We start from the raw sequence: 21,432 nt of genomic DNA on the forward strand, positions 1-21,432 counted from the left end.
GGGGAAACGCCGCACAAACTTTTTTGCTACCTAGAAACAATTCTCCACGACCGTTTCTTTTGGGAAAATATAATATTATAGGATTTCAGTTTCAATACTCTGTTTTATGTTAGCATACAAGGTTTTATTCACGTGCTCTCTTCTAGTACTACATCTTTGAAGTACTACGGTAGTGGTCTATTTTCTTCTCTCCGTTTTTTTCTCATCAAGAGTATTATCCGACTAAACAATCCTCAATGCTATAATACATCTTTTCTCTTTCTTCTTAATACAATAAAAGAAAGAAACGGATAATATAATGACCAAATAACATTTCTATAATTTTTTATTCACCATATTCTGACTGAAAATTATATTCCTTTTCTTCTGTTTTCCTAATACCTTCTTCTTTCAATTTCTCCCTCCTCCAATCTCATTCTACATTTTCTATTCAAATTTATTGTTGTTGATACTACTCCGCGTTGTTTTTGATGTTCTTTCCAGAACATGTGATCTCGGGGCAAAGAGAATTGATATTTCATAATCTCGCTCTCTCTATTCTCTATGTTAGGTGGAAATGAGAAGCACCTGCCCGTTTCTTGCTTTTGGTGAAAAACAACTAACCTTCATTTGGCTTTACTAAATGAAGTAGGAACGTTAGTTATTTATTTCTCTGGAGAATTGTTTTTTTTTCTATAGATTCTCCTAAAGAGCGTCGCTTGTATCTGCTTCATTAAGGTTTTTGCACTTCTCGGAATTGTTATTGGATTTGCATCTCGATTGTTCTCAAAATGACTTTTTCTTGTGCGTAACGAGAGTCTAGTTGTCCTTCTTGTTTCAAGGTCTTAGAATGTTCCATTTGTGGAGTTTTATTCGGGTGATTATTTATGTATAATATTGAATTCGAAATTCATGTGGCTTTCCGGTGGCAGATTTCTAATTCTATAAGAAAGGTGGATAAGTAGTCTTATTTTTTTTCAAAATTTACATTTGATGGGACTATATGACGTCATAACCAAAACTTTCATTTCCAAAATTGCAAAATCTTGACCCGGCCCGGCCCGGTTAGCCCGGATTCAAAAAATGTGCACAACTTTTTTACGAAATTTTTGATATTTTAATCAAAAATAGTCAGCAATCCTTTGTACGCTCGAGTTCTATTGGTGTTCAAAAACATAGTGAGAACTTTGACCTTTTAGCTGAAAAAGACAAAAATTAAAATTTTCAAAGTTTTGTACTGAGAAGACCAGGGCCGGCCCGTTGCAAGTCTGCTTATTTCTAGACCCAGAATTTTGATCGCCTGCATTACTTCCTTGAAACATTATGTTATAATGTAATTCATTTTGCTGAGAGAAAAAACCATTATTTTGTCTTTCTCTGTTAGTCCAACCCCGATGTTCCCCCGCATCAGCGTCACAAATTTTCATACGCTTCCTACGCAAAGAAAGCGCAAGAAAAAAATGGCTCCCGGAAAAAAAAATAATTGGCACACAGACACACCCTTTTCTCCTCAATTTGCCTTTTCTCCTCAATTTCTTCTTTCGTTCGGTTCGCTTTGCTTCAATCTTTTCTTACATTAAGTTCTTCTTCCGAGTACGTCGTCGTCAAACATCGATTTTCTTCCTCATTTTTTTCGTGGCTTAAGAGTGCCCAGAGGTGCTCATGGCTCACTTTTGTTTGTGTCCTTTTTCTATATGGAGCTGCCTGGCCCCCTTTCCAGGCCGACGGCGGGGCGTTGAGTCCCTCCGCGTTCGGCGTTGTTGCTCTCTTCATTTCCATTTTCTTTTTGTCGGCGGGCGGAGCGGCTCTTCTTACCTTTCCTCCACCTCTTCCTAGATGTCATTCGTTTTTGTTTATTTACTCTTCTTCATGCCTTCTCTTTTTCTATTTCTGTTTTAAGCACAACCTTTCTTCCAGACTACATTATGTCAGAAACTACGGTAGACGAGGATAAAGACAAAGAGTTGGTGAGATTCCGGAGATGGATCGCAATGACTCCAGATGGAAAATGGAGAGAATACAGAGGAACTTGTGATACCGTCAGCGTTGGAGACGGACATGACCTTGTTGGTAAGTCTGGTCATGTGAAAAACAGATTTGAGTTTACCGTAAGACCTGCAATAGAGACGCACCTAGCGGTTCATCTCGATTCCCAAAACAAATATCGAAAAGTTTGTAACTGACAAAATACAGCTTAATATTCTTTAAATGTTTTTTTAGTTGAAACAATTTTCATATCTTTAAAGACAACCAAGATAGGGGTGCGCCTATATTACTGGTTTTGTGGTAAAAAGAAAATAATAAGGAAGAAATAGTCCATTATCACTTTGTATACCAATCAAAAAATTTAAAGCCTTTATCACTGGTTTTACGGTATTCTATTCCAGATCTTGTTGACAAAATGATGTGGGCACGTATTCAACACTTCTCACAAATGCTGAGAGGATGGAGAACTATGCACACCAACTTGACACCAAGTAATGCTGGACGGATCTTCAGTGAGATGATGGCATCGATCGAGTCGTTGGAGAAATTTGAGCGAGACAACTTTTCGGATATCAACAGGTAAGGACATCAGTATTTTATACAAAGCGTCAAATTAAAAGTTTTTATAGCTGGACAGCGCCAAATGATCGAAGTGCCTTCCCTCGCTACCTTTCTGATCTGCCAGTGTTAGATGGGACCACTGAACCACAACCTGCTCTTTCGGAAGATGAACTGAAATTGAAGGAAATATTTGGAGATTTTGTGCCAAAGATTTTGAAAAAAGTGTGAGTTGCTTGGAATGGTTGGAACATTTTTTTCTAATATGCAGTACCGCTCGAAAAAAGTGACAAGCCTTGAATGTTTTCAGTGGAAAATGACAACTTTGACACTGTATTTCTGCGTCACCTGATTACCCTTTTTTCATATGAGCTGAACCCAGCAAAAATAGCACATCATTTTTGTAGTTGACCATTGTTTCGTAGAGTCCCTACCATGAAAGTTACAGGTAATCAAGCATGACTAATTTCCGTCCGTTTTAGCGAAATTTTGGAGCTTTTCATTTTGACAGCCTGTAACTTTCAAGATAATCCCCCAAAAAATGATAAACTACAAAAATTATGTGCTTTTTTGCTCTGTCTAACCCATACAAAATTAAGTTTATAGGGCAATCAGGTGACATCGAAATACACTGTCAAAGTTGGTCATTTTCCACTGAAAACAGCCAAAGTTGGTACCGTTTTGAGAGGTACTGTCAGAGAAAAGATATAAAAATTCACTTTCCAGATTGGAAGAACTCCGACAAGAATCTCAACAGAACGGGCAGAAGCTCCTTGCGCTCGGAGGACCTAATGAACCTACTATCCAAAATAAGACTACACAAACTGTCACTGACGTTGTACCCGTTCTACCTAACCCACCAAATCACCATCCAAAGAGAACTTGTTTCGGAGTCGGAGTATCTTTCGATGAGAACGGACAATACAGAATAACTGGAATGAACACTGTCTTTCCAGAGTTGGCACCAGTAACTGAAACGCCGGTGGCTCCTCAAAATGTCCCAGTTTCCTCTCTCGCCGTTTCCAGACAAGGGCCAAGTCTTAAAGACCAATTTTTTGCTGTTTTAGTTGCTCCAAATGAGCATGGTGGTGTAACATCTGTTGGATACACACCGGTATACCTTCCGCCAATTACAAGTGAGAATATCTTCATTCCCATGTCAGCAGTCGAGTCTCAGCCAGATGTACCAAATCGCAAAAAACGGTAAAACTCATTTTTTTTCTGATTTTTTTTTGAAAAATAGGTTTTTTAGCAACAGACACCCTCGTGGGACACCAGGCGCTCTGAGACCTCAACCAGTAACTCCGTCTAGTTCAACACCTATCAGCGGTCAGAGTGACTCGGGTTTTAGTACAACATCCGACCAATGTAATACGTCGTCTCGTTCAAGTTCACCTGCCGTTACTCCTTCAGAGACTGAAACTCCGAAAGCAGAGGTCCCTATCAAATCAGATATTACTAGAGATGATTCTATGGAAACTGAGAATGATTTCGTGAACGTAGAAGCCGTTGAGACTACTTCTTGCTCAAATGCAACCGTGCCACCTGCAATTAAACGTTTAATCCCGAAGGAAGATGAGAAGCAGCTGCCTGTTTTGGCTATTGTCCCACTTGCATCATATGCATCCATTGTGGCAAAACAAACTAATTCCATTTCCACACTGCCACCTGACAGGTACTAGTGGTTCAAAATATGCATAAACAGCTCTGATTGACAAACGACACTAGTAATTTATATTTTCTATATTTAGAGCAACAACATCGTCGGTTACAAGTGTCTCCTCTCTCCACGTTGTCATGGAAGACAATCTTGTGGAGGAAGGCAGCGACCAGCACGAAACATCGATGACGTTGTCAGAGGAGAGCGATGTTGAAAATGCTAATCTGAAAGTGTAAGAATGGGGATGAAGAATAGAATGTGTGGGGGGATTATGAAGTTATAATACACTTCTGAGATTTTTTTTGTAGAAAGGGATCAGCGATTCTTTTATTTCTTGTTGAATCTTCCCCTAGAATACTTTTTCAGGGATACATCGGACGATGAATGGGTCGTTGTTAAGACTAAGAATGCAATTATTCCTATCCAACCGGAACCAGTTCTCGTTGAAACCCCAATATTATCTGCAGCTCCGCAAGTTGTCCAACAGGAAGGCCCAAGCTCTTTGTCGGAGTAAATTTCCCAATGTTAAGTGCTAACCGATTAATTAATTTCAGAATTGCTAATAGTTGGGATGACTTCGAAGTTGATGAAGAAAAAGAGCGGGAGATGGAAAGAAGAAGATTGAAGAAACAGAAACAACGAGCTGCAAGAAGTCAACGTCAGAAGGAAATAAGACGATTGAGAGTTGAGGAGGCTACAAATTCTGAATCTTCATCTTCTTCTTCTGCAGGTACCTGATATACCGTAAAAACTGTATTAGAGCGACATGTCGCTCTATTTTTCGAACAGGTTTTTGTTGTTGTTCTACTAGAGGCTGCCGTTTTATTTTTCGAACAAAGTTTTAAAAAATTTTCATAAACTTTATTGTCAAGAAACAAAAAATAACAGAAAAAAACATGAAAAATTAATGAAAAAACAACGAAAATACCCAAAAAAAAAACAAAGAAAAAGTCGAAAATACACACCACGGCCGCTTCTGTCTGCCGAGGGTGTCGGTCTATTAGAGACTGCGGCTCTATTAAAGGTGCCGCTCTAATAATACAGTTTTTACGGTATTATAAAATTGTTCTGTTTATCTCATTTCTCTTTTTTATCAGAACCCATAGAAAATGAAGATGAACCAGTTCAAGTAGCTACAAGTGAGCCACGCGTCAAAGCCACTGTCAGTAGTATAATGGACTATATCATACGAGATGCAGTTGCCGAATTCCAAAATACACAAGCTATTGAGAAAGCTGAAATGGAGAGAAGAGCTGCTGAAAATGCCCCTGCTGATCCTTATAGCACTGGAAAATACAGTGATGGAGATATCATAAAGGAGGAGGAGGATGATGAACGCAACTATAGAACACTTGAGGCAAAAGATTTATATTTCAAGGAAGCCACCAATCATGCTAAATTGGCGTTTCGAATTTTGTGGTTTGACAATAAGAAGAAGTTGGAGAAGGTATGTTTTCACTATTTCACTTTTCCATTCATTTCATATTTATTCCAGTTACGAATCACTGATAACCAACGCAAAGATATTCAATCTAGAATTGATAAAATCCGCATTATGAGAGACCGTGTGGATATGGCAGGAAGATTTGTAGTTTACCGAACTAGTCGCCCAAAGATAACTCCTGTTATGGAAGAAAATATCATAAACGTTGCCAACAATCTAGTCGACTTGGAAAGACGTATGTTGCATTCTTTCTCTCATTTGATAGATTCATAAATTACAATCTTATCTTTTGTGTAGAGTTGTAAATCTTACGGTTCTCACAAAAGATTGTGAAATCATTGAAAAACTGTCAAAGAATAGTCTTGATACGTGATTGATGTTCATTCTTGACATTTCAGATAGCATAGATAGCGATATGGAAATGGCAAGAAGTATGCGGGATATAATAGGAAACCTTTCCAAAAAGTTCACCTATAAGAGTTAGTTTTTTCAGCATCTTTTTATAATATAAGTATATGAATTTTCAGATTACGTCTACAGTATTCTCTGTCTTCCATTAAACTTGATTCCAAAACTACGAAGCGGCGATTCTCGAATTGGGGCTTACAAGCATATGGAAATTCTTCTCCGACTTTACATGACACGTGTGGAAAAGTGTTATGAAGATCTCTGTGATTTATATGAATTCAATATTGTGAAGGTTAAAGCGAATCGGAACAGTAGAACATAATTATTTTTCATCATTTGGCAACTGGTCGGGCGATTTCTCTTTAATTGATCTTTCTCTCCTCAATTTTTATATTTTATTGTTTCAATTTATTTGGTTCTTTCTCTTTCCCTCATTTTGAATATATATTGCATCTTTTTTACTTCTTTTTTTCACTACATTTTAGACCTTGGATAAACATGTCATTTACCTCCCTCTCGCTTCAAAACACAGGAAACGCGGCGGCACGATTGAAAAAGTTGAAAGGTTATCAGTGAAGTTCTTATCAATGGCGGGGGTTTAGGAACATTAAGAGTATAATAACTGGTTTTTTGAGACGAGACCGACAAGTCTTAAAAGATGTATTAAACGATTATCTATCTTTAAATCGGTAATTCAAATCTATGAATGAGTTTTGTAATGGAGTCGACATTTTATATTTTACATTTTCGAACAGATTCAATTTCGAATGGCTACATTTTAAAACCCAAATGTTAACAACGCTCATAAAACAGTATGATTAATTGAAACATGAGAGATCAAGGTTACTTTTACTCGGCTAGACTGATTACCGGTCAAGCAGAATACATACACACGCACATGTTTACCGCAGAACGCAACAAGTAACACACCAGTTACTTCATTCACCGAATTTCTAATCTGAAAAGTTAATGAAACTGACTGAAACCCTAACATGATGTGAAGTGACGAACACAATTGTCAACACAATTTTGCATGTTTTAATTCGATCAAGACACGCGTAACACGATTAAAACAAAATAAACGCTTTTGACTCTGCCATTATCACTAATATAATCCTTTTTTCCTCCCGTTTCCTCTTCTTAATCCGTTGAGGGAATTCAGATTTCAGTTTGACGGTTTGATTTCGGAAATAAATTCTATTGTACTTGTATCGTATCAAGTTACATTTCTGCTTCCTTTCCCCCCCACCGGAAAAATTTTAATGGCTGCTTATGAAAATGCAATAAATTTTTATTTCTTCACATGATAAGAAGTTTAATGCTTTAATGATTCAATAAAATTAGTTAGAAGCAATCGGGAAAGAAATTAAAGCGGGGGGGTGAAGAGGTGGACAGTAGGAACGGAGATGTTGTTTCAAACTATTCTGTAAATTGATGGTTTGAGAAAATATCGAAAAAATGTTTTTGTTTTTCGGAAAGTGAACAAGTGATGTCATAACAAAAGTGTGTTTTTAACTAATCTAAATTTTTATCAATATATTATTTTTTCACTTACGTTGTTGTGGGATACCGTTGTTTCTTCCTCGAATCGCTGCCAACTCCATCAGAGAATCTTCGATTGAATTCAACAACTCCGCTCTACTCATCTGGGAGCTATCCGCTTTTTCCACCAACCGACTGATGACTTCACATTGATCTGGGGTGAGGTTCTGCCATGGAGTTTCCAGCATACGATCCGCCTCGGTGTCAATTTCATTTACATGGTGGATATTGGCAGCCGGCTGGGAAGGTGCTGGTTGCTGGTCGTGTTCCATGTGTTCCATATCCTCCTCAACAACAAGATCGTCTTCGATGTCCGATCCCATAAGGAATGCTTGATCTTCGTGCGACATGATAGCGAATGATAGTATCTGATTAGATGCCAGACAGAAGAATATAAGTTTGAAAATAGAAGTGAACGCGGAAAGAATTGTGTTGTCTATCTGCCGGCAGCCTTTCTGGTTAGAGCAGAAGAGGCGCCGCCCACTTTCCCTTCCTCGCCTACATTCGTCTGTGTCTCTAGTCTAGAGATGTTTCTTTCTATGGGGGTTTCCACCACCGCTTATCTTCAATTATCATTATCAATTTTAACATGTTGCTGACAGAGGCGAGAAATAAAAGAAATAAAAGAAGACAACATTCGAGATTATCATAAATCTTCCACAATTTATTATAGATAAAAAGAGAAATCTTGAAATAGAAGAATACAATCGGAAAGACACCATGATTTATCACTCCTTTTGATAGGAGTCTACTTGATAAATACAAGTTAGTTGTTCTTTATCGTTGGGAGTGTCTGGCTAGTGATCGGATACAAAGACGCCGGTGATCGACCTAATTTGATTTGAAGTGAAAGAGAATTCGACAATTTCCGGAAGCGATTCTCATGAAATCATTGGACATTCGATTTCTCTATGCGTTAAGCATTTTTTTTTTAAAGAGATGAAATGTTGAGTAAGAAATTTTGAATTTTGGTACTGGGTAGTTGAACTTTGATGTTTAGGCTTTCCAAGTATTTAGTCTGATATGTTTTTTTTCTAAACGTTTCAAAATGTAGACACGAAATGACTAAAAATTGGATACAAGGAATTCTTCGAATTTCAGAAAATGTCACCAGACTTAATTGCCATCACATTTCCTAGTAATTAGTGTGTCCGAGTACATTACTTCCAGTCATGTGTTCCATATTTGAAAACTACCTGTTTACTACATTGAACCAGGACCGAAAACACGTACAATAACATTTTTGAATTCCCTAACAGTATCCATGGGGAGAAACACGTGTTGTTTTCGCGGCTAACTGCTAACATTATTTTTCGTATGACGACTCTCTTTGCATGCACACGGGATGTTGATCAAAGGAAAATTTGAATAATACAAAGCAAGTAGCGTAAATCAATCACATCTTTTATGATGATGTTGAAAGTAGAACTGACAGCTCAGTTCTCGAAACACTCCAAAAACATTTTTTTCAAATGACGAATGTGGAAAACGAGGGACATGGCACCATTCTGTATCTAATTGGCAGCAGTTCTTCTGAATGGAAAAAAATGTAGAAATTGGCATCATTTTGTCTTCGTGGCAGGCATTTGCGATTTTTTGGCAAAATGATGAATTTTTGAAATATGGAGCTGAATGAAGAGAATAACATTGGTCTTTCCCAGATTTAATGGTACTTTTCAAGACAACAGCCGACATATTCAAAATCTGCACACTCATGTTTATTGTGAAACAGATACGGACACCGGGTATGAAGTATATTGCCAAGGGAACAATTTCGCCATATGCCGACTGAAACCTTGAATAAAAAACTAACATGAGAAGAGACAAGTATTTGAAAACTAGTCGTCATTTCAGATTCCAGCACAGAAGTATCCCACAAGAAGACGATAGTGAAGACAACTGCAGAATTATGATGTGATTATATATTCTACAAACACATAATTGGCATTTTGTCCAAACATTTCTCCGATTGAAGCTGCAATGTATTTACCTTTGATTTTCACAAGATATCGTCCTGAAAAACACATTCAAAAATCATATTTTGAATCTGTGAACGTAGTTTCCAAACCTATCTAAAAGTGGAACGTTTTCCAGAAAAGTCTAATTTCCGCTAGTTATACGTTTTTATTGGTATAAATCATACTTTACTTTCATTCTCCGAACAGAAATTCAAAACTTTCTAATCTTTTTGTTTATAATAAACATACCCCTTTGAGTCGAGGGATATGTTTTGTTTCGCACCTCTCCCCCTATTCGACCTCCCTTTCGGAAAATCGGAAAAGCGCCTTTAGGTTGGAAACACCGCGGTGTCCTTTTTTGAGACGTTGGTTGAGTAACATTTGAATAGACTTCTGTTTATGTAATTTAGGTATTGGAAGAGATCAAGGGAAGAAATGTGGACGGGGTTTCTTACAAGGGAAATCATTGGAGAAGCGACTTTCAAACGATTTTTAAATTTGGTCATAGACACTTTCGACTACGTGGAGTCCATTTCTGCAGTCAAAACATGCTAAATGTCTCTGCGAACCGAGTTATGTGCTCTTAAACTTTTAATATCGTCAAGCATTTCCACTTGGAATTCCAAATCACCCGATTATACGTCACCCCTCGGTTCCATTTTCCCAGCGGTTCACCTGTGCTCGCACGTTGGAAAAATGAGAACATCTTGCATATACAATTTGCCGATTTGGAGTTCCATGTGAAAAAGCCTTACCATATGAAAAGTTTGAGTGCTCAGAACTCGGCTCGCAGAGACACTAAGCCGGTTTTGACTGCAGAAATGGACTTCCCGTAGTCAAAAGTGCCGTTTGAAAGCCGCGTCTTCAAAAAATTCCCTTGTTGAAAAAGTGTAGCTAAAAAAAATAAAAGGAAGTGAGGTTGCTACAATAAAGCGTGACAACGGAATACAAAAACCAGAAAGGGTACATTTCGGAACTCAGATGGCAACTTTGGTTTATTTTAATAGAATCAATCCGTGAGCTGCAGAAGTTTTTATGTTAAGTACAGATACCGGTTGAAATTATGAGGAAAATGTGCTGCAGAGCCAGATGTAATTTTGTTTTTAGATTTTCTGATGTCCTGACGATATGAGCTGATAAAGACATAAAGGTGTATCCAGTTTACGATTTTAACCAATTTTTGGTCTACCGATGCCTAACTTTCTGTTTTCTCCTTGAAACCAGAATTGCAACGGGCCAATTAAAAATTTTTTACCGGCCCAGCCCGAGTCTTACTAGTTAGCACAAAAATTTGAAATTTTGAAATTTTGAAAAATTTTTGATTTTAAAAGTCGAGTTTTCTACTACTTTTTCAAAAATTTTGTGAAAAAATTGTGCATATTTTTGAATCCGGGCCGGGCCGAGATTCAGCAAGTCTGCTTGAAACTCTACTATCAAAACTTGCGAGAAAATTTCAAAATAGTGAGGTTCGGATGGAAAAAGCCACGAAAGCAACCCACGGAGTTCTTTTTCGTCAATTATTCTAATCCCTCCTTGATTTATTTGAAATTTTCCTCCAATCTATTAATTACCTGTTCGCTCGACTATTTCTTTCATCAAACTGTTTCAAGAACACATGTAATTCGAAAATGCACCGTCAGCATTTATTCTTTTTACAACTGATAGAGAGTAATTCTCACCACAAAATTCGTCTACACTTTCTTTTCCACCTTTCTTCGTTAGTAGAACCTCAACATAACATTTCCCAAATATTCTTCTCAAAATGCTCTTTCCACTAATTTTGTTGAGATTTGATTCTGCGAGTTTACATATGCATCGTGCAATCAGAAAAATTATACTTTCTCCCGCGTGAGAATTTTCCCATTCACATTCACATTACTAGTCACGTTTTTTTTTTGAATATTGAAAAGTTCAAGTTTTCAAACTTACATTTTATTTCAGATTTGAAATTATTGTTTTTTCGCTGCAAACTGAAAATCTGTAGTCGTTCGCCCTAAAATTCAGTCAAAAAACAATTAGTCACCTCCAATAATTGTATTCCCATTTGTCTTGCTTCTCAGAACGCCTACTGAGAGCAGTAACTCCTAATTTATAAGATAACTCTCTCTCTCATTTTTGAATTCGAAAATTGCTTGATGACACAGCTCCAAAAGGTCATCCATGAAACTCCTCCCCTTAATGGTGTGTCATGACGGTTTGGTGTCGAGAGGACACTTCTCCGCTCTGTCTACTCATTCCCACACATTTGAATAGAGAAGAGTGCAAATCAAGTGGACATTCGTATGGTTGTTTGAAAACTTTTTTCATTGAAATATGTTAGGAAGACACTTTTGTGTTTTCTGCGTTCATAAGAAAACCTGACATGTTTATTGTAACGTTCTCAAGATAATACTTTTTTCTAAACACCTGATTCTTTTAATCAATTCCAAATCACAAATGTAAGTTCCCACGTTCTCTCCTCTCTCTGACATTGATAGTGTTTACAATACCTTTTCTCGCCCTCAACTGCCATCAGTGTCGTTTTTTTTTGCAGAAGTTCACGCGCACCCTTCTCTCTCACTTTTCCCTTTACCTAAAATTGAAATACAACATTCACTTTCTTTTTCTTTCTCTTCTCTTTTCCTTCCCGCAGCCGTTTTTTTATCAATTATATCAGATGATAATTTCAATTTCTTTTCAGCAATCATGACGCCAAAGACCAAACGAAACCGTCGTGTCTGCTTCTCGAAAGTCAATGAGTACCGCGAATTCGGAAACACTGATTACGACTCTACCTCCTCTTCATCCGGTAGTGATATGGAAAAGAAAATCTTGGATACTGCATTCATCCAGAAACCGGAGAGATCATCGTCCGCTGAATCAGTGGCTTCTTATTCGATCGACGGTAATGAGAACTCGGGGCTTGGTCTTGACGTGGCATTGCTAGGAAAGCCAACTGGGAGCAAGAAGAGAAGTAAGAAGAGCACTTCCAAGAGGAGCCATGCCAACGACTCCATGTTAGCTCACGATGGAAGAGCGGAGCCGTGGACTGTCTCCCCGAGAGCAAAGTTCCCAAGAATGTCAAGTCCGAAACTCTGGGCCACCGCCGTTCGTTTGTTGAAGATGAGAGCGGAGAAACGTTGGTTGGCAAAGGCTTCGGAGAGGGTTCACCGCAAGTCGACAATGAGTCAAGGAATCAGTTGGAAGAAGCCAACCGCTCTCAAGTGAGTTGTACACCTAGCATCAGTAGTTTAAAAAAAATTTATTTAGTTAATTTGAAACCTAGAACCTAGAATAGAAAACTCATCACAACTAATTTTTCAGAGAGATCCGCCAAGACTGGCGATTCCCGGACGAGATGGAGTCTGAAGGGGATAACCTGGCCGATAACGAAATGGCGCCGCCCTCTTCTCCCATGAAGAAAAAGAAGCGTCTTCTAACAAGACGTGAACGCTTCATGAAAGAAGTCGCTCAACGAAACCGCAAAGAGAAGAAGAGAGTCGAGGAGCTCCGGAGACTTCAATTCAAAGAGAAACTTTCTCAGTTCATCGAGAAAGTGAAACAGGGAAAAGTTGTCAAATCAATTTTCGGCCAAGGTTAGTTTCCCTATCACTTTTGCCTAATCTATTGAAATAATCATTGTGAAACATTGCAGACAACGAGGAGGCTGACGAAAATAAGAAGTTTTTGGACTTCGCCGTCAAGAGATCCTCCTTCGTCAAGGAGAACAAGGCGGATCCAAAGAAAGTGGACTTCAAGGTCAGAGCTGGAATCAACCGCCGTCTCAAGAGCCACACCATCGGAGGAGAAGTTCGTTTGGCTTATGAGATCGTATTGGAGAACTACGATTCAGCGCTCGGACTCCACTTCACCTACTTGTTTCTCCACAAGAAGGATAAACGTTTTCTGGAATTGGAGAAGATGTTCCTGCTAAACTATTAAATATCATTGTTTCAGATCCTCATGAATTTTAATGTACGGTGATCTTCTAATAAACAATGATCTCCTACTATATATGTTCTTTCGATTTCAATGTTCAGAGGGGAAGTGGAGGGGGAGAGGAGAGAAAAGGAAGAGGCGGCCATGTATGCGCGCACATCAAACAAAAAGAATGCCACGTCATAAAATTTGAAAGGGAGGCATTGGGTGAGTGAGCGTTTTTCACTTTCTCTTTCACTTTTTTTGAATTTATGGTGCAAAGTGAGAAATTTGAAGAAGATCTTTTCTAGAGAGTGAAATGTCATGTAGGCCCATCACCATTAGTTTGCTTGGCCTTTTTTTTGATACCTAGAAAAGAAATTGAGCAAATTTATGTAGTTGCTCAAACAAATTATCTTTCTCACTAACATTACTCATTATTACGAGTATTCGGTCTTATTAGACTCCGACTCCTACTACCTATTTTTAAACGTGGGAGAGGGGGGTCACCTCTCGTTTTCTTTATACTCTCTGCCACGTGGAAAACATCTGTGGCACCCCGGGGTGAAATGCAGAGACCGCCAGAGAACACCCGAAGTCAACTAATCCCTCCAGTAGTATATTCCATTGGAGACAAACATAAAGATATAAGAAAGACCGGACAGTCAAAAAGCGGCTCCCGCCCGACGATTTAAAAGAAGAGGTCAATTCGAGGAGAGGTGAGAAGGCGTTGTTTTTTGAGACATCTTACGTAATCCCTGGGACCGACGGTGTTCGAACGAGGGGTTTCCGATGGCTAGGTCTGTTTTAGGGACAAACTGTCTCTGGGATACGGTAGCATGTCTCGAGGATGCGGTAGCATACTTGAACAAGGTTTGAGAACAATAGTTCATGAGATGATTTTTGATTAAGCAGATTAAAAATATTAATAAAACGGTATCAAAGGTGGACTAAGGTCAATTTTTATTTTTTTAGAGAAAAGTGTATATGTGTCTGTCTGTGAATTTGTTTTCATGTCGAAAAATGGTCTAATTCGGTCCAAAACCGCTGAGAGCGAACAGCGAATTTTTTTGTGGCCATGGAACATTCTAGAAATTTCACTTCGAAAAGTTCAGTTCTTCAGGTTTTTCGTCTTTTTCTACCGTCTATCTAGTTCCTTACAAGTTTTGTCGTTTACCAACAAACTCATTAGAAAAAAACACTACAAAAAACGAAAAAATTTGAAAAAATCAGAATAACCCAAATCGAATTCGGAAGCCGCAACGGAAAAAAACCGTTTTTTCGATATGCACATGAACGTACAGACACATATACATTACTCTATAAAAAATGAGAGTTGACCTTAATACACCTTCAATGGATTACAATATGTATACATAGAAAAAAGAAAGTTGCCTAGATACCATAAAGGCACCAGCGTTCGTGTTGTTGGAGTTGCGGGCTGCCCTCAAAAAGGGAGAGATAGTAGAAATCAGGTCCTAGAATTGAATCATACATCCCCAGCAAAGTTTCATATCCGATAACGATTTCTTCATCCTGGCAAGTGTCAATTCTGGATTGGACGAATGTGATAACCAGGATATCGGTGTCTTCTGGATCCCAACTCAAATCTTGCACGAATTCGATGCGCCTCCGGTCAAAAAAGGACAGTGATTCGAATTCTGGAAAATAAAATTGCAAATAGTGAGTGGAAAACGAGAACAATACTAGACATGTAGGTAGATGAAGAAAAACTTGCCTCTAGTTGTCAAAATCTCTTCCGTTCCTTCTTTCAAAATTTGGAGTCTATTGTTAATGTGGTTCCTACATTTCCTCTTTAAGCTCTCCTTATCTATTCTTTCTTCTTCTTCATCCTCGTCATTGGAGTCGCCTAGAGACTCCCAAAGTGCAATTTCTTCCGGGGATAAACGTCTCGGTTCAGCTGGTTTTTGATTTTCTTCAGCAGTTGGTTTCTCAAAAACCCATTTGTTGTTTTCCTGCTCCTCTTTTTCTCTTCTTGCCATTTCTTGTTTGTGAAGTTCGGAAAAATCAGTTGGTAGCTTGGAAATTGGTAGGGGTTCAGATGACATTGTAACTGGAAGTTACTGAAAGAAAATGTAAAAATTGAAAGTTTTAAACAAACAGTCAAAAAGAAACAAAACTATCATTTCTGTGTCAAAATGAAGAAGCGCACCTTTCTCTGCCATCTCTTCTTTTTTTCTCACATATATTTGTAAAAGAACGGAAAATCAGAACATACCGAATAGAAAAAAGACTGAGAGAGATAGACGACGAAAAAAAAAGAAGTGAACTTTGTCAGAGGACAAAAACGAAGAGATAGAAGAACTTGTCCATCGTAAAAAACCGATTTTCAACGTCGTCTCCAACATTGCGCAGTTCGATATGGTGGAAAGATTGAATGTTTGGTGTAAGAAAGAAAGACTATGTGTTGAGAGGAAAAAAAAGAAGAAATATTGCGGACGTCAACGTTTTTTCTCTAATCACTAGTTCAAAAAAAGTGGATGCGAAGTATAAAAGAAAGATTAATGTAAGCTACATGCAGCCAGCAGCCAGCTATCTCACATAATGCCCCGAGAGGGAATTTGAGTAATCTCTTCGAAAATAGGCTCGAGATACATAGTATAACGAGAAGAAGAAAAATGTAGTGTTGATAAACTCAAGAATTCTATGTTCTAGAATCTAGAATTCAAATTAATAAATTGAAAATTCACTTGCACTTTTAAATTAAAAAATATGACTATGACTAAACGATGTCACGAAAACCGAACAAGAGGGCAAAAAAATGGTGGAAATGAGAAGAGAAAAAAAAAGAAGAAAAGGGAACAAATATCCAATGAGGGACACAAGCCAACGGAACATTTTCATTTTCTCGCCGACTTTCTTTTTCGCTATTTTAGACCCTCCAAGATGGATCTTGTGACATTTACGAATGACAAGTGTGATGACTCCGTTTTTTGGAAGAAGCTTGATTGGTTACTCAAAATGAAGATGAAAATAAGGAAACCTAGAATTAAAAGAAGGGGAAGTGAAAAAATTGTTTTTTGGGAAATTTTTTGCAGTAATCAAAATCATTGTTTGGCAGCTAGCCACAAAATGATCATCTCAATAAATATTGTTTTCCTCACTTCATATTGAAGATAAAATATCTCTATATCTCTGGCAGTTACAGTATACTCTTGTTCTAAAATGTGAGAAGTTAGTCTTCAAAACTAGTAAAATATCCAGTTCAGTTGTTCTATAATATTACATACTCTGACCGCATATATTGTAAGTGAGAAGCAACAAAAAAGTGGTTAAATATATGTGGGTAAAAACTCGAAAGGAGAGGTGAGAGTAATGAGAGGGGTTTTGTCACTTGGGAAACCAAAAAGAAAAAGAAGATAAGTTGTAGTTCGAGATTTGCATGAGTAGTTGTGAACAACAATCGCAAAGTTCAAAAAATTAATTCTACATGAGTGAACAGATCAGCTAACCTAGAAGAAGCTAGTATTATCAAAACATTTGCACAGCGAGAGTATATTAGAATCTAGTTAGAAATTGAGTATGAGTATGTGATACAAGAAGCAAAAGCTTCAGTTTCAAGCTAAAATACGACATAGAGACTGACCATTTGTCAAAATGTTACTACACCTTCAGACACTCCTCGAAGGTAGTCATTTTTATCTCATAGCCATCTGGATGAACAGGGAAAGTTACATTTTTGTGGCAGATCCACTTTTTAAAAGGTTTATTTCCCAGAGATGGTTGGACACAAACTGAATGTTGAAACCTTTCGCTTTTGAAGGTTAGTACATGTATAGTCAAACGGTTCGACTAAAACCACAAACCGTTTGGAAACAAGCGTTTCATTATCAAGGCAATCAAATTGTCGAAAAAAAAAGTTCTGGGGTACTTCGTCTGCTGGAAAATCATAATGTCGCTGTAATTATATGTTTTTTGATAACAGAGAAAAGAGAAACGCCGAGAAAGCATTCTCCATTGATAAGAGACGTGCAGGACGCGTTTGTTTGAAAAAGTTACAGTCTTGCTACTATACATAGACATTTTTAACAAAACTACACTTGTAGACTTTTGAAGTTTACATAGATTACGATATATCCTGAGGAATACAGTCTCTGCTTTTTTTCAAATTTTATGTTAAAAGAATAAAATGCTCCAGTTATCTAGAATCACGAGTCGGGAATGCTTTTTTCCAATTTGTCTCGCTCCGTATCAGTTTTACAGCCATACTTGGAAATGAATTTCTTTTCAGTCAATTTTTTATTTTATGACGATGTTTTATCGCACCATTGTTCGGTTTTGCGAAGAAAAGAGAAAACAGGGTTTAGAATTCCAGGTATCAATGAAATTGTGTACACAGATCTTGTCGGGTGGTTAGATTTCGAGTCGATCGGAGGTTCAAGGCGCATTGCTGACTTCTCGGACTCCTCATATGCAACGTTAAAGATCTGAAAACAAATTTTCGAGAAAATTTAAAAAAAAAATAGGTTGAAGATTGTTTCCGAAGGATATATTTTCTGAATTTAGTATTACATCACTAATTTGACCGAAGCTCATAAAACAATAAAAATTTAGAAATCGAAGAAGATCTGAACTCATAAAATGGCAAGTGTCTATAGCGGCTTTCACATGATTTCTAAATTGTCTCTTGATTTGGTGTTCTATTTTATTTATGGTTTTGTACTATGTACCAGGTGTTTGTCCTTTCTATTCTTTTTTTGTATTTCTCAGTTTCAGTCCTTCCACTTTTTATGTTCTTCAGCAGATATTGAACAGCTGGGATCTTTGTTTTTCAACCTAGTTGTGGGCGGTCCGTCGGGTCAATTGAGCACAGATGTTTTGTACAGGCTGTCTTTTCGGGGCTGGTGATCATATGTTCATTCTTTCATTTTTTCCCTGCCCCTACCCTTTGGGATCATCCCAAACAAATCTTATTCCAGCCTTCACAATACCACTCCACAAGTTATTTTTGATTTGATTAACAATGAGTTGTAAAACTTAAATTATTTATCTTCACAGCATTCTCCTATTCTTCTGTTGAAAGCATTCTCTGTTTTCATACCACTTGTAGAGCAAATTAGGTCAGATTCAGTGCAGTTCGTGGAAAATTTTGCTAATTTTCTGGTCGACCACCCCTAACCGATCGGAATCCTCGAGCAAACTTATAAGTTTTGTTTTTGTAGTGTTTTTTTGTTTGTGTTCGATCGATTTGAGGTCTCGTCTAGTTCCAAGTTTTGTTTGTTTTCACGGGTCCCCTCTTCCAAATGGGAAAGGTCATCCTCAAATCCATGTTCAAATCCGTTACTGGAGACTTGTCAAAAATCAGGCCGGCCTGGCTCGGCCCATCGGCCCGGCTCGGCGCGGATTCAAAAATAGGTACTCATTTTTAACAACAGGTTCTGAAAATTTTAGAAAATTCACAGTAAATGTGCTTCCATTATTATACCTATTTATCTTTTGACTGAATTCAGAATATTTAGTCAAAAACTCGATTTTTTTCATTAAAATTTTTGAAAAAAAACTCAAAAAATTCTAGCTTTGCGGATTCTGTGTTTATAATCAGTTTATCGAAGAAACAAGCGTAGTTCTTAACAATTTGCATTAAAAACTCATTCAACACCATGATCGGAACAAAACAGCTGGTGAAATTAGACATATTCAACACAACAAAATATTTTCGTGAAAATCCCAGAGAAATCCTCGAAAAATCTTCTTGAAATCCGGTCACTCCCCCACCATCTAGGGTTTAGTGTAAAAGAGCAGGTGTTATTGGTATTTTTGTGGCTAGACGAGCTTTACCGTCGTTGACTTCCTGGAGCCAATTTCGGTAGACCCCCGTGTTGACTTCCACTGTCACCAATCTGAAAAAGGTTTTTTTTGGTATCTTTCTGATGTTTGATCATTTGATTTTTTTCCTTACGACTACTCATAATTGTTTTCCCCTTGGAAGCTACTGGAAATATAGAAGTTTTCGAAAACGTTAGAGATGGAGAGAAGCAGATCCAATAGAGGATTTAGTCAGTACAGTAAGAGCGGAGAAGCAAAGACATGGATGGTTTTTTTTCTTTCAAATCATGGGCGGAACTTTGATAAATATTAGTCACGGGTTTGTTCAATCTGAAATGCGCATTCAGATTAATAAAAAGAAGAAATGTCGGTTGTTGTTTCATTTCCGTTCATCTCTTTTGATCTGGGCACTATCAATGATGATTTTTTCATGTTGTACCAGGTGCTTGAGCCTTTCCCTTTATCTTATCCTTCATTTCAACCCCCACACATCCGTTTTCAATTCCTCGATATTAAAAATCTACGATTTTAGTTATTCGTCGGGCGATTGTTATGGTTAGACCAGAAAAAAAAAACGGTTAGTACATCCATTGTCAGGAAAATAATGATCAGTTTGGTAGTGTCAGCTTTTCTTTTTTCTCTGATATATGAGCACGCAAGCGCCGACCCTAGCACGGATACCGAGATTTATGCTATTGGTGGCGCTGAGAACAAAAAATATGTTTCTGAAGGAATCTACGCGACGTAGTAGCTCTCTCTCTCTCGCTCAAATCGCCCAGTGAAAATAGTTCATCTCTAGCGTACCCTTATTCGGAACATCTCTCGCAAATCGACCAATTCGGCATTTTTTGGGGGCTTTTCCATACTGTTGACTGTTTTTCGTATAAATAGTTCTATAAAAACTCACATAGTAGTAGGACGGCTTCCAGAGAAAGTTTTCTTCCAAATTCTTTGTCTATTATGGTGCAGATAGTAATTTCTTCCATAATTTCTGAAATTTCCAACTTTATGCATTTTGCTGTCCAGCCCTGTTATTTGGAAGGAGAATGTTTCCCGTGGAAAAGAAGATGGAGTAACAGCTGTCTCATGTCTTCAGCTCCTCATTATTCCTCAAGATGATTGATATCGTCGTTAGTCTGAAATTAGATTACTTGAATGTCAAGAATGTCAGTGGTATCTCAGCGTTGGCGTTGAAACTAGACGTTGCTCTCATTATTTAGAGCCCACGTAAACTGGCAAGGGGTGCTCTCATTCTCTTCCAGTGGTAACTCGTTTAATCTTTTTCTCGTTGCCCAATGATGAAAAAAAAACTCACCAGTGTTTTGATTCTGGAGGAATATCTGCCTTCCGAGACTATTCCTTATTCGTTCAATTGCTAGAATTCAGATTCTCGTTCCAAGTGGTACAAAAAGTTTTGATCATAGTACGCTCTGCTCATCTCGTATTAATGGATATTAACAAGATCTCGCCTGGAAATTAATCCTCAAAGTTTCGAGCCTTCGCATTGTTCACTTTTATGGAATGCCGAATGTTTCCTTGATTTTTGTGATTCCTGTTTGTTCATCATGTGTAAATTCTGAAATTGATACTACGTTACAATAAGTTCAACGAATGATCCCTTTGTAGTTTTTTTTTATCGATTGCTCACCAACCTTTTGGTTCAGTGTATTTCAGCTTTCTCTTCAAACGGTTTGGTATTTTTTCCTAACTGTACAAAATCGTCAGAAGCTAGTCAAACCATCCTTGACAGTTACACATATTAAAAAAAACTCACCATTTAAAGTTTCCCTATATTAGGACTAATTTTCAAAATTCTTGTCCTTTTGAGAGGAATGTATTCAGTGCTAGGCTTTTTTTGCAGTGTTTCTTGTACATTGAATTTTTGATATTCTGTAGTTTTGATTCCATTTCTTTGTCTCCTTCTCTTTTTCTACGGGTTCATCAATTAAGAACTGAAAATAAGATTTTATTAGAATTTTCACTTTTGAACATTGATTTGCCTCTTTTTTTCTAGTTTTCGACGATTCATAGTTGTTTCTCCTGGTAGAATCCACTAGAATCATGGAAAATTTTGAATTTGATAGAGATGGAGGGAAAGAGAGACTTAATGTACCGGAAATACTGTGTTATAACGGCATGCCGTTATATTTTTCAACTGCTTCCGAGAGAAAATGTGTGGTTACAGAAACTCACTAAAATTAAACAAAAATACT

General features: G+C 37.6%; 4 protein-coding genes across 4 annotated transcripts; 2 read left to right on the forward strand and 2 right to left on the reverse strand.

Annotated features, from left to right (window-relative positions):
• Positions 1–1,904: 1,904 nt before the first annotated feature.
• GCK72_025146 (uncharacterized protein) lies at positions 1,905–6,357 on the forward strand (the record flags this gene model as incomplete). Its single annotated transcript, XM_003098484.2, has 12 exons — positions 1,905–2,049; positions 2,367–2,544; positions 2,595–2,750; positions 3,250–3,726; positions 3,776–4,198; positions 4,275–4,415; positions 4,550–4,693; positions 4,738–4,913; positions 5,281–5,630; positions 5,679–5,862; positions 6,026–6,106; positions 6,155–6,357. 12 exons carry the CDS (start codon positions 1,905–1,907, stop codon positions 6,355–6,357), a joined length of 2,658 nt encoding a protein of 885 aa, XP_003098532.2.
• Positions 6,358–7,582: 1,225 nt separating this feature from the next.
• GCK72_025147 (uncharacterized protein) lies at positions 7,583–7,927 on the reverse strand (the record flags this gene model as incomplete). The annotated part of the gene is made up of 1 exon (XM_003098402.2): positions 7,583–7,927. The coding sequence occupies one exon, from the start codon at positions 7,925–7,927 to the stop codon at positions 7,583–7,585; it is 345 nt and encodes a 114-aa protein (XP_003098450.2).
• Positions 7,928–12,220: 4,293 nt separating this feature from the next.
• On the forward strand, positions 12,221–13,456 carry GCK72_025148 (uncharacterized protein; the record flags this gene model as incomplete). The annotated part of the gene is made up of 3 exons (XM_003098459.2): positions 12,221–12,738; positions 12,839–13,110; positions 13,170–13,456. The coding sequence occupies 3 exons, from the start codon at positions 12,221–12,223 to the stop codon at positions 13,454–13,456; spliced, it is 1,077 nt and encodes a 358-aa protein (XP_003098507.2).
• Positions 13,457–15,138: 1,682 nt separating this feature from the next.
• On the reverse strand, positions 15,139–15,501 carry GCK72_025149 (uncharacterized protein; the record flags this gene model as incomplete). Its single annotated transcript, XM_003098404.1, has 1 exon — positions 15,139–15,501. One exon carries the CDS (start codon positions 15,499–15,501, stop codon positions 15,139–15,141), a length of 363 nt encoding a protein of 120 aa, XP_003098452.1.
• Between the last annotated feature and the right edge of the window lie 5,931 nt (positions 15,502–21,432).

This window comes from Caenorhabditis remanei, chromosome X (assembly GCF_010183535.1).
Source record: "Caenorhabditis remanei strain PX506 chromosome X, whole genome shotgun sequence".
Lineage (NCBI taxonomy): Eukaryota > Metazoa > Nematoda > Chromadorea > Rhabditida > Rhabditidae > Caenorhabditis > Caenorhabditis remanei.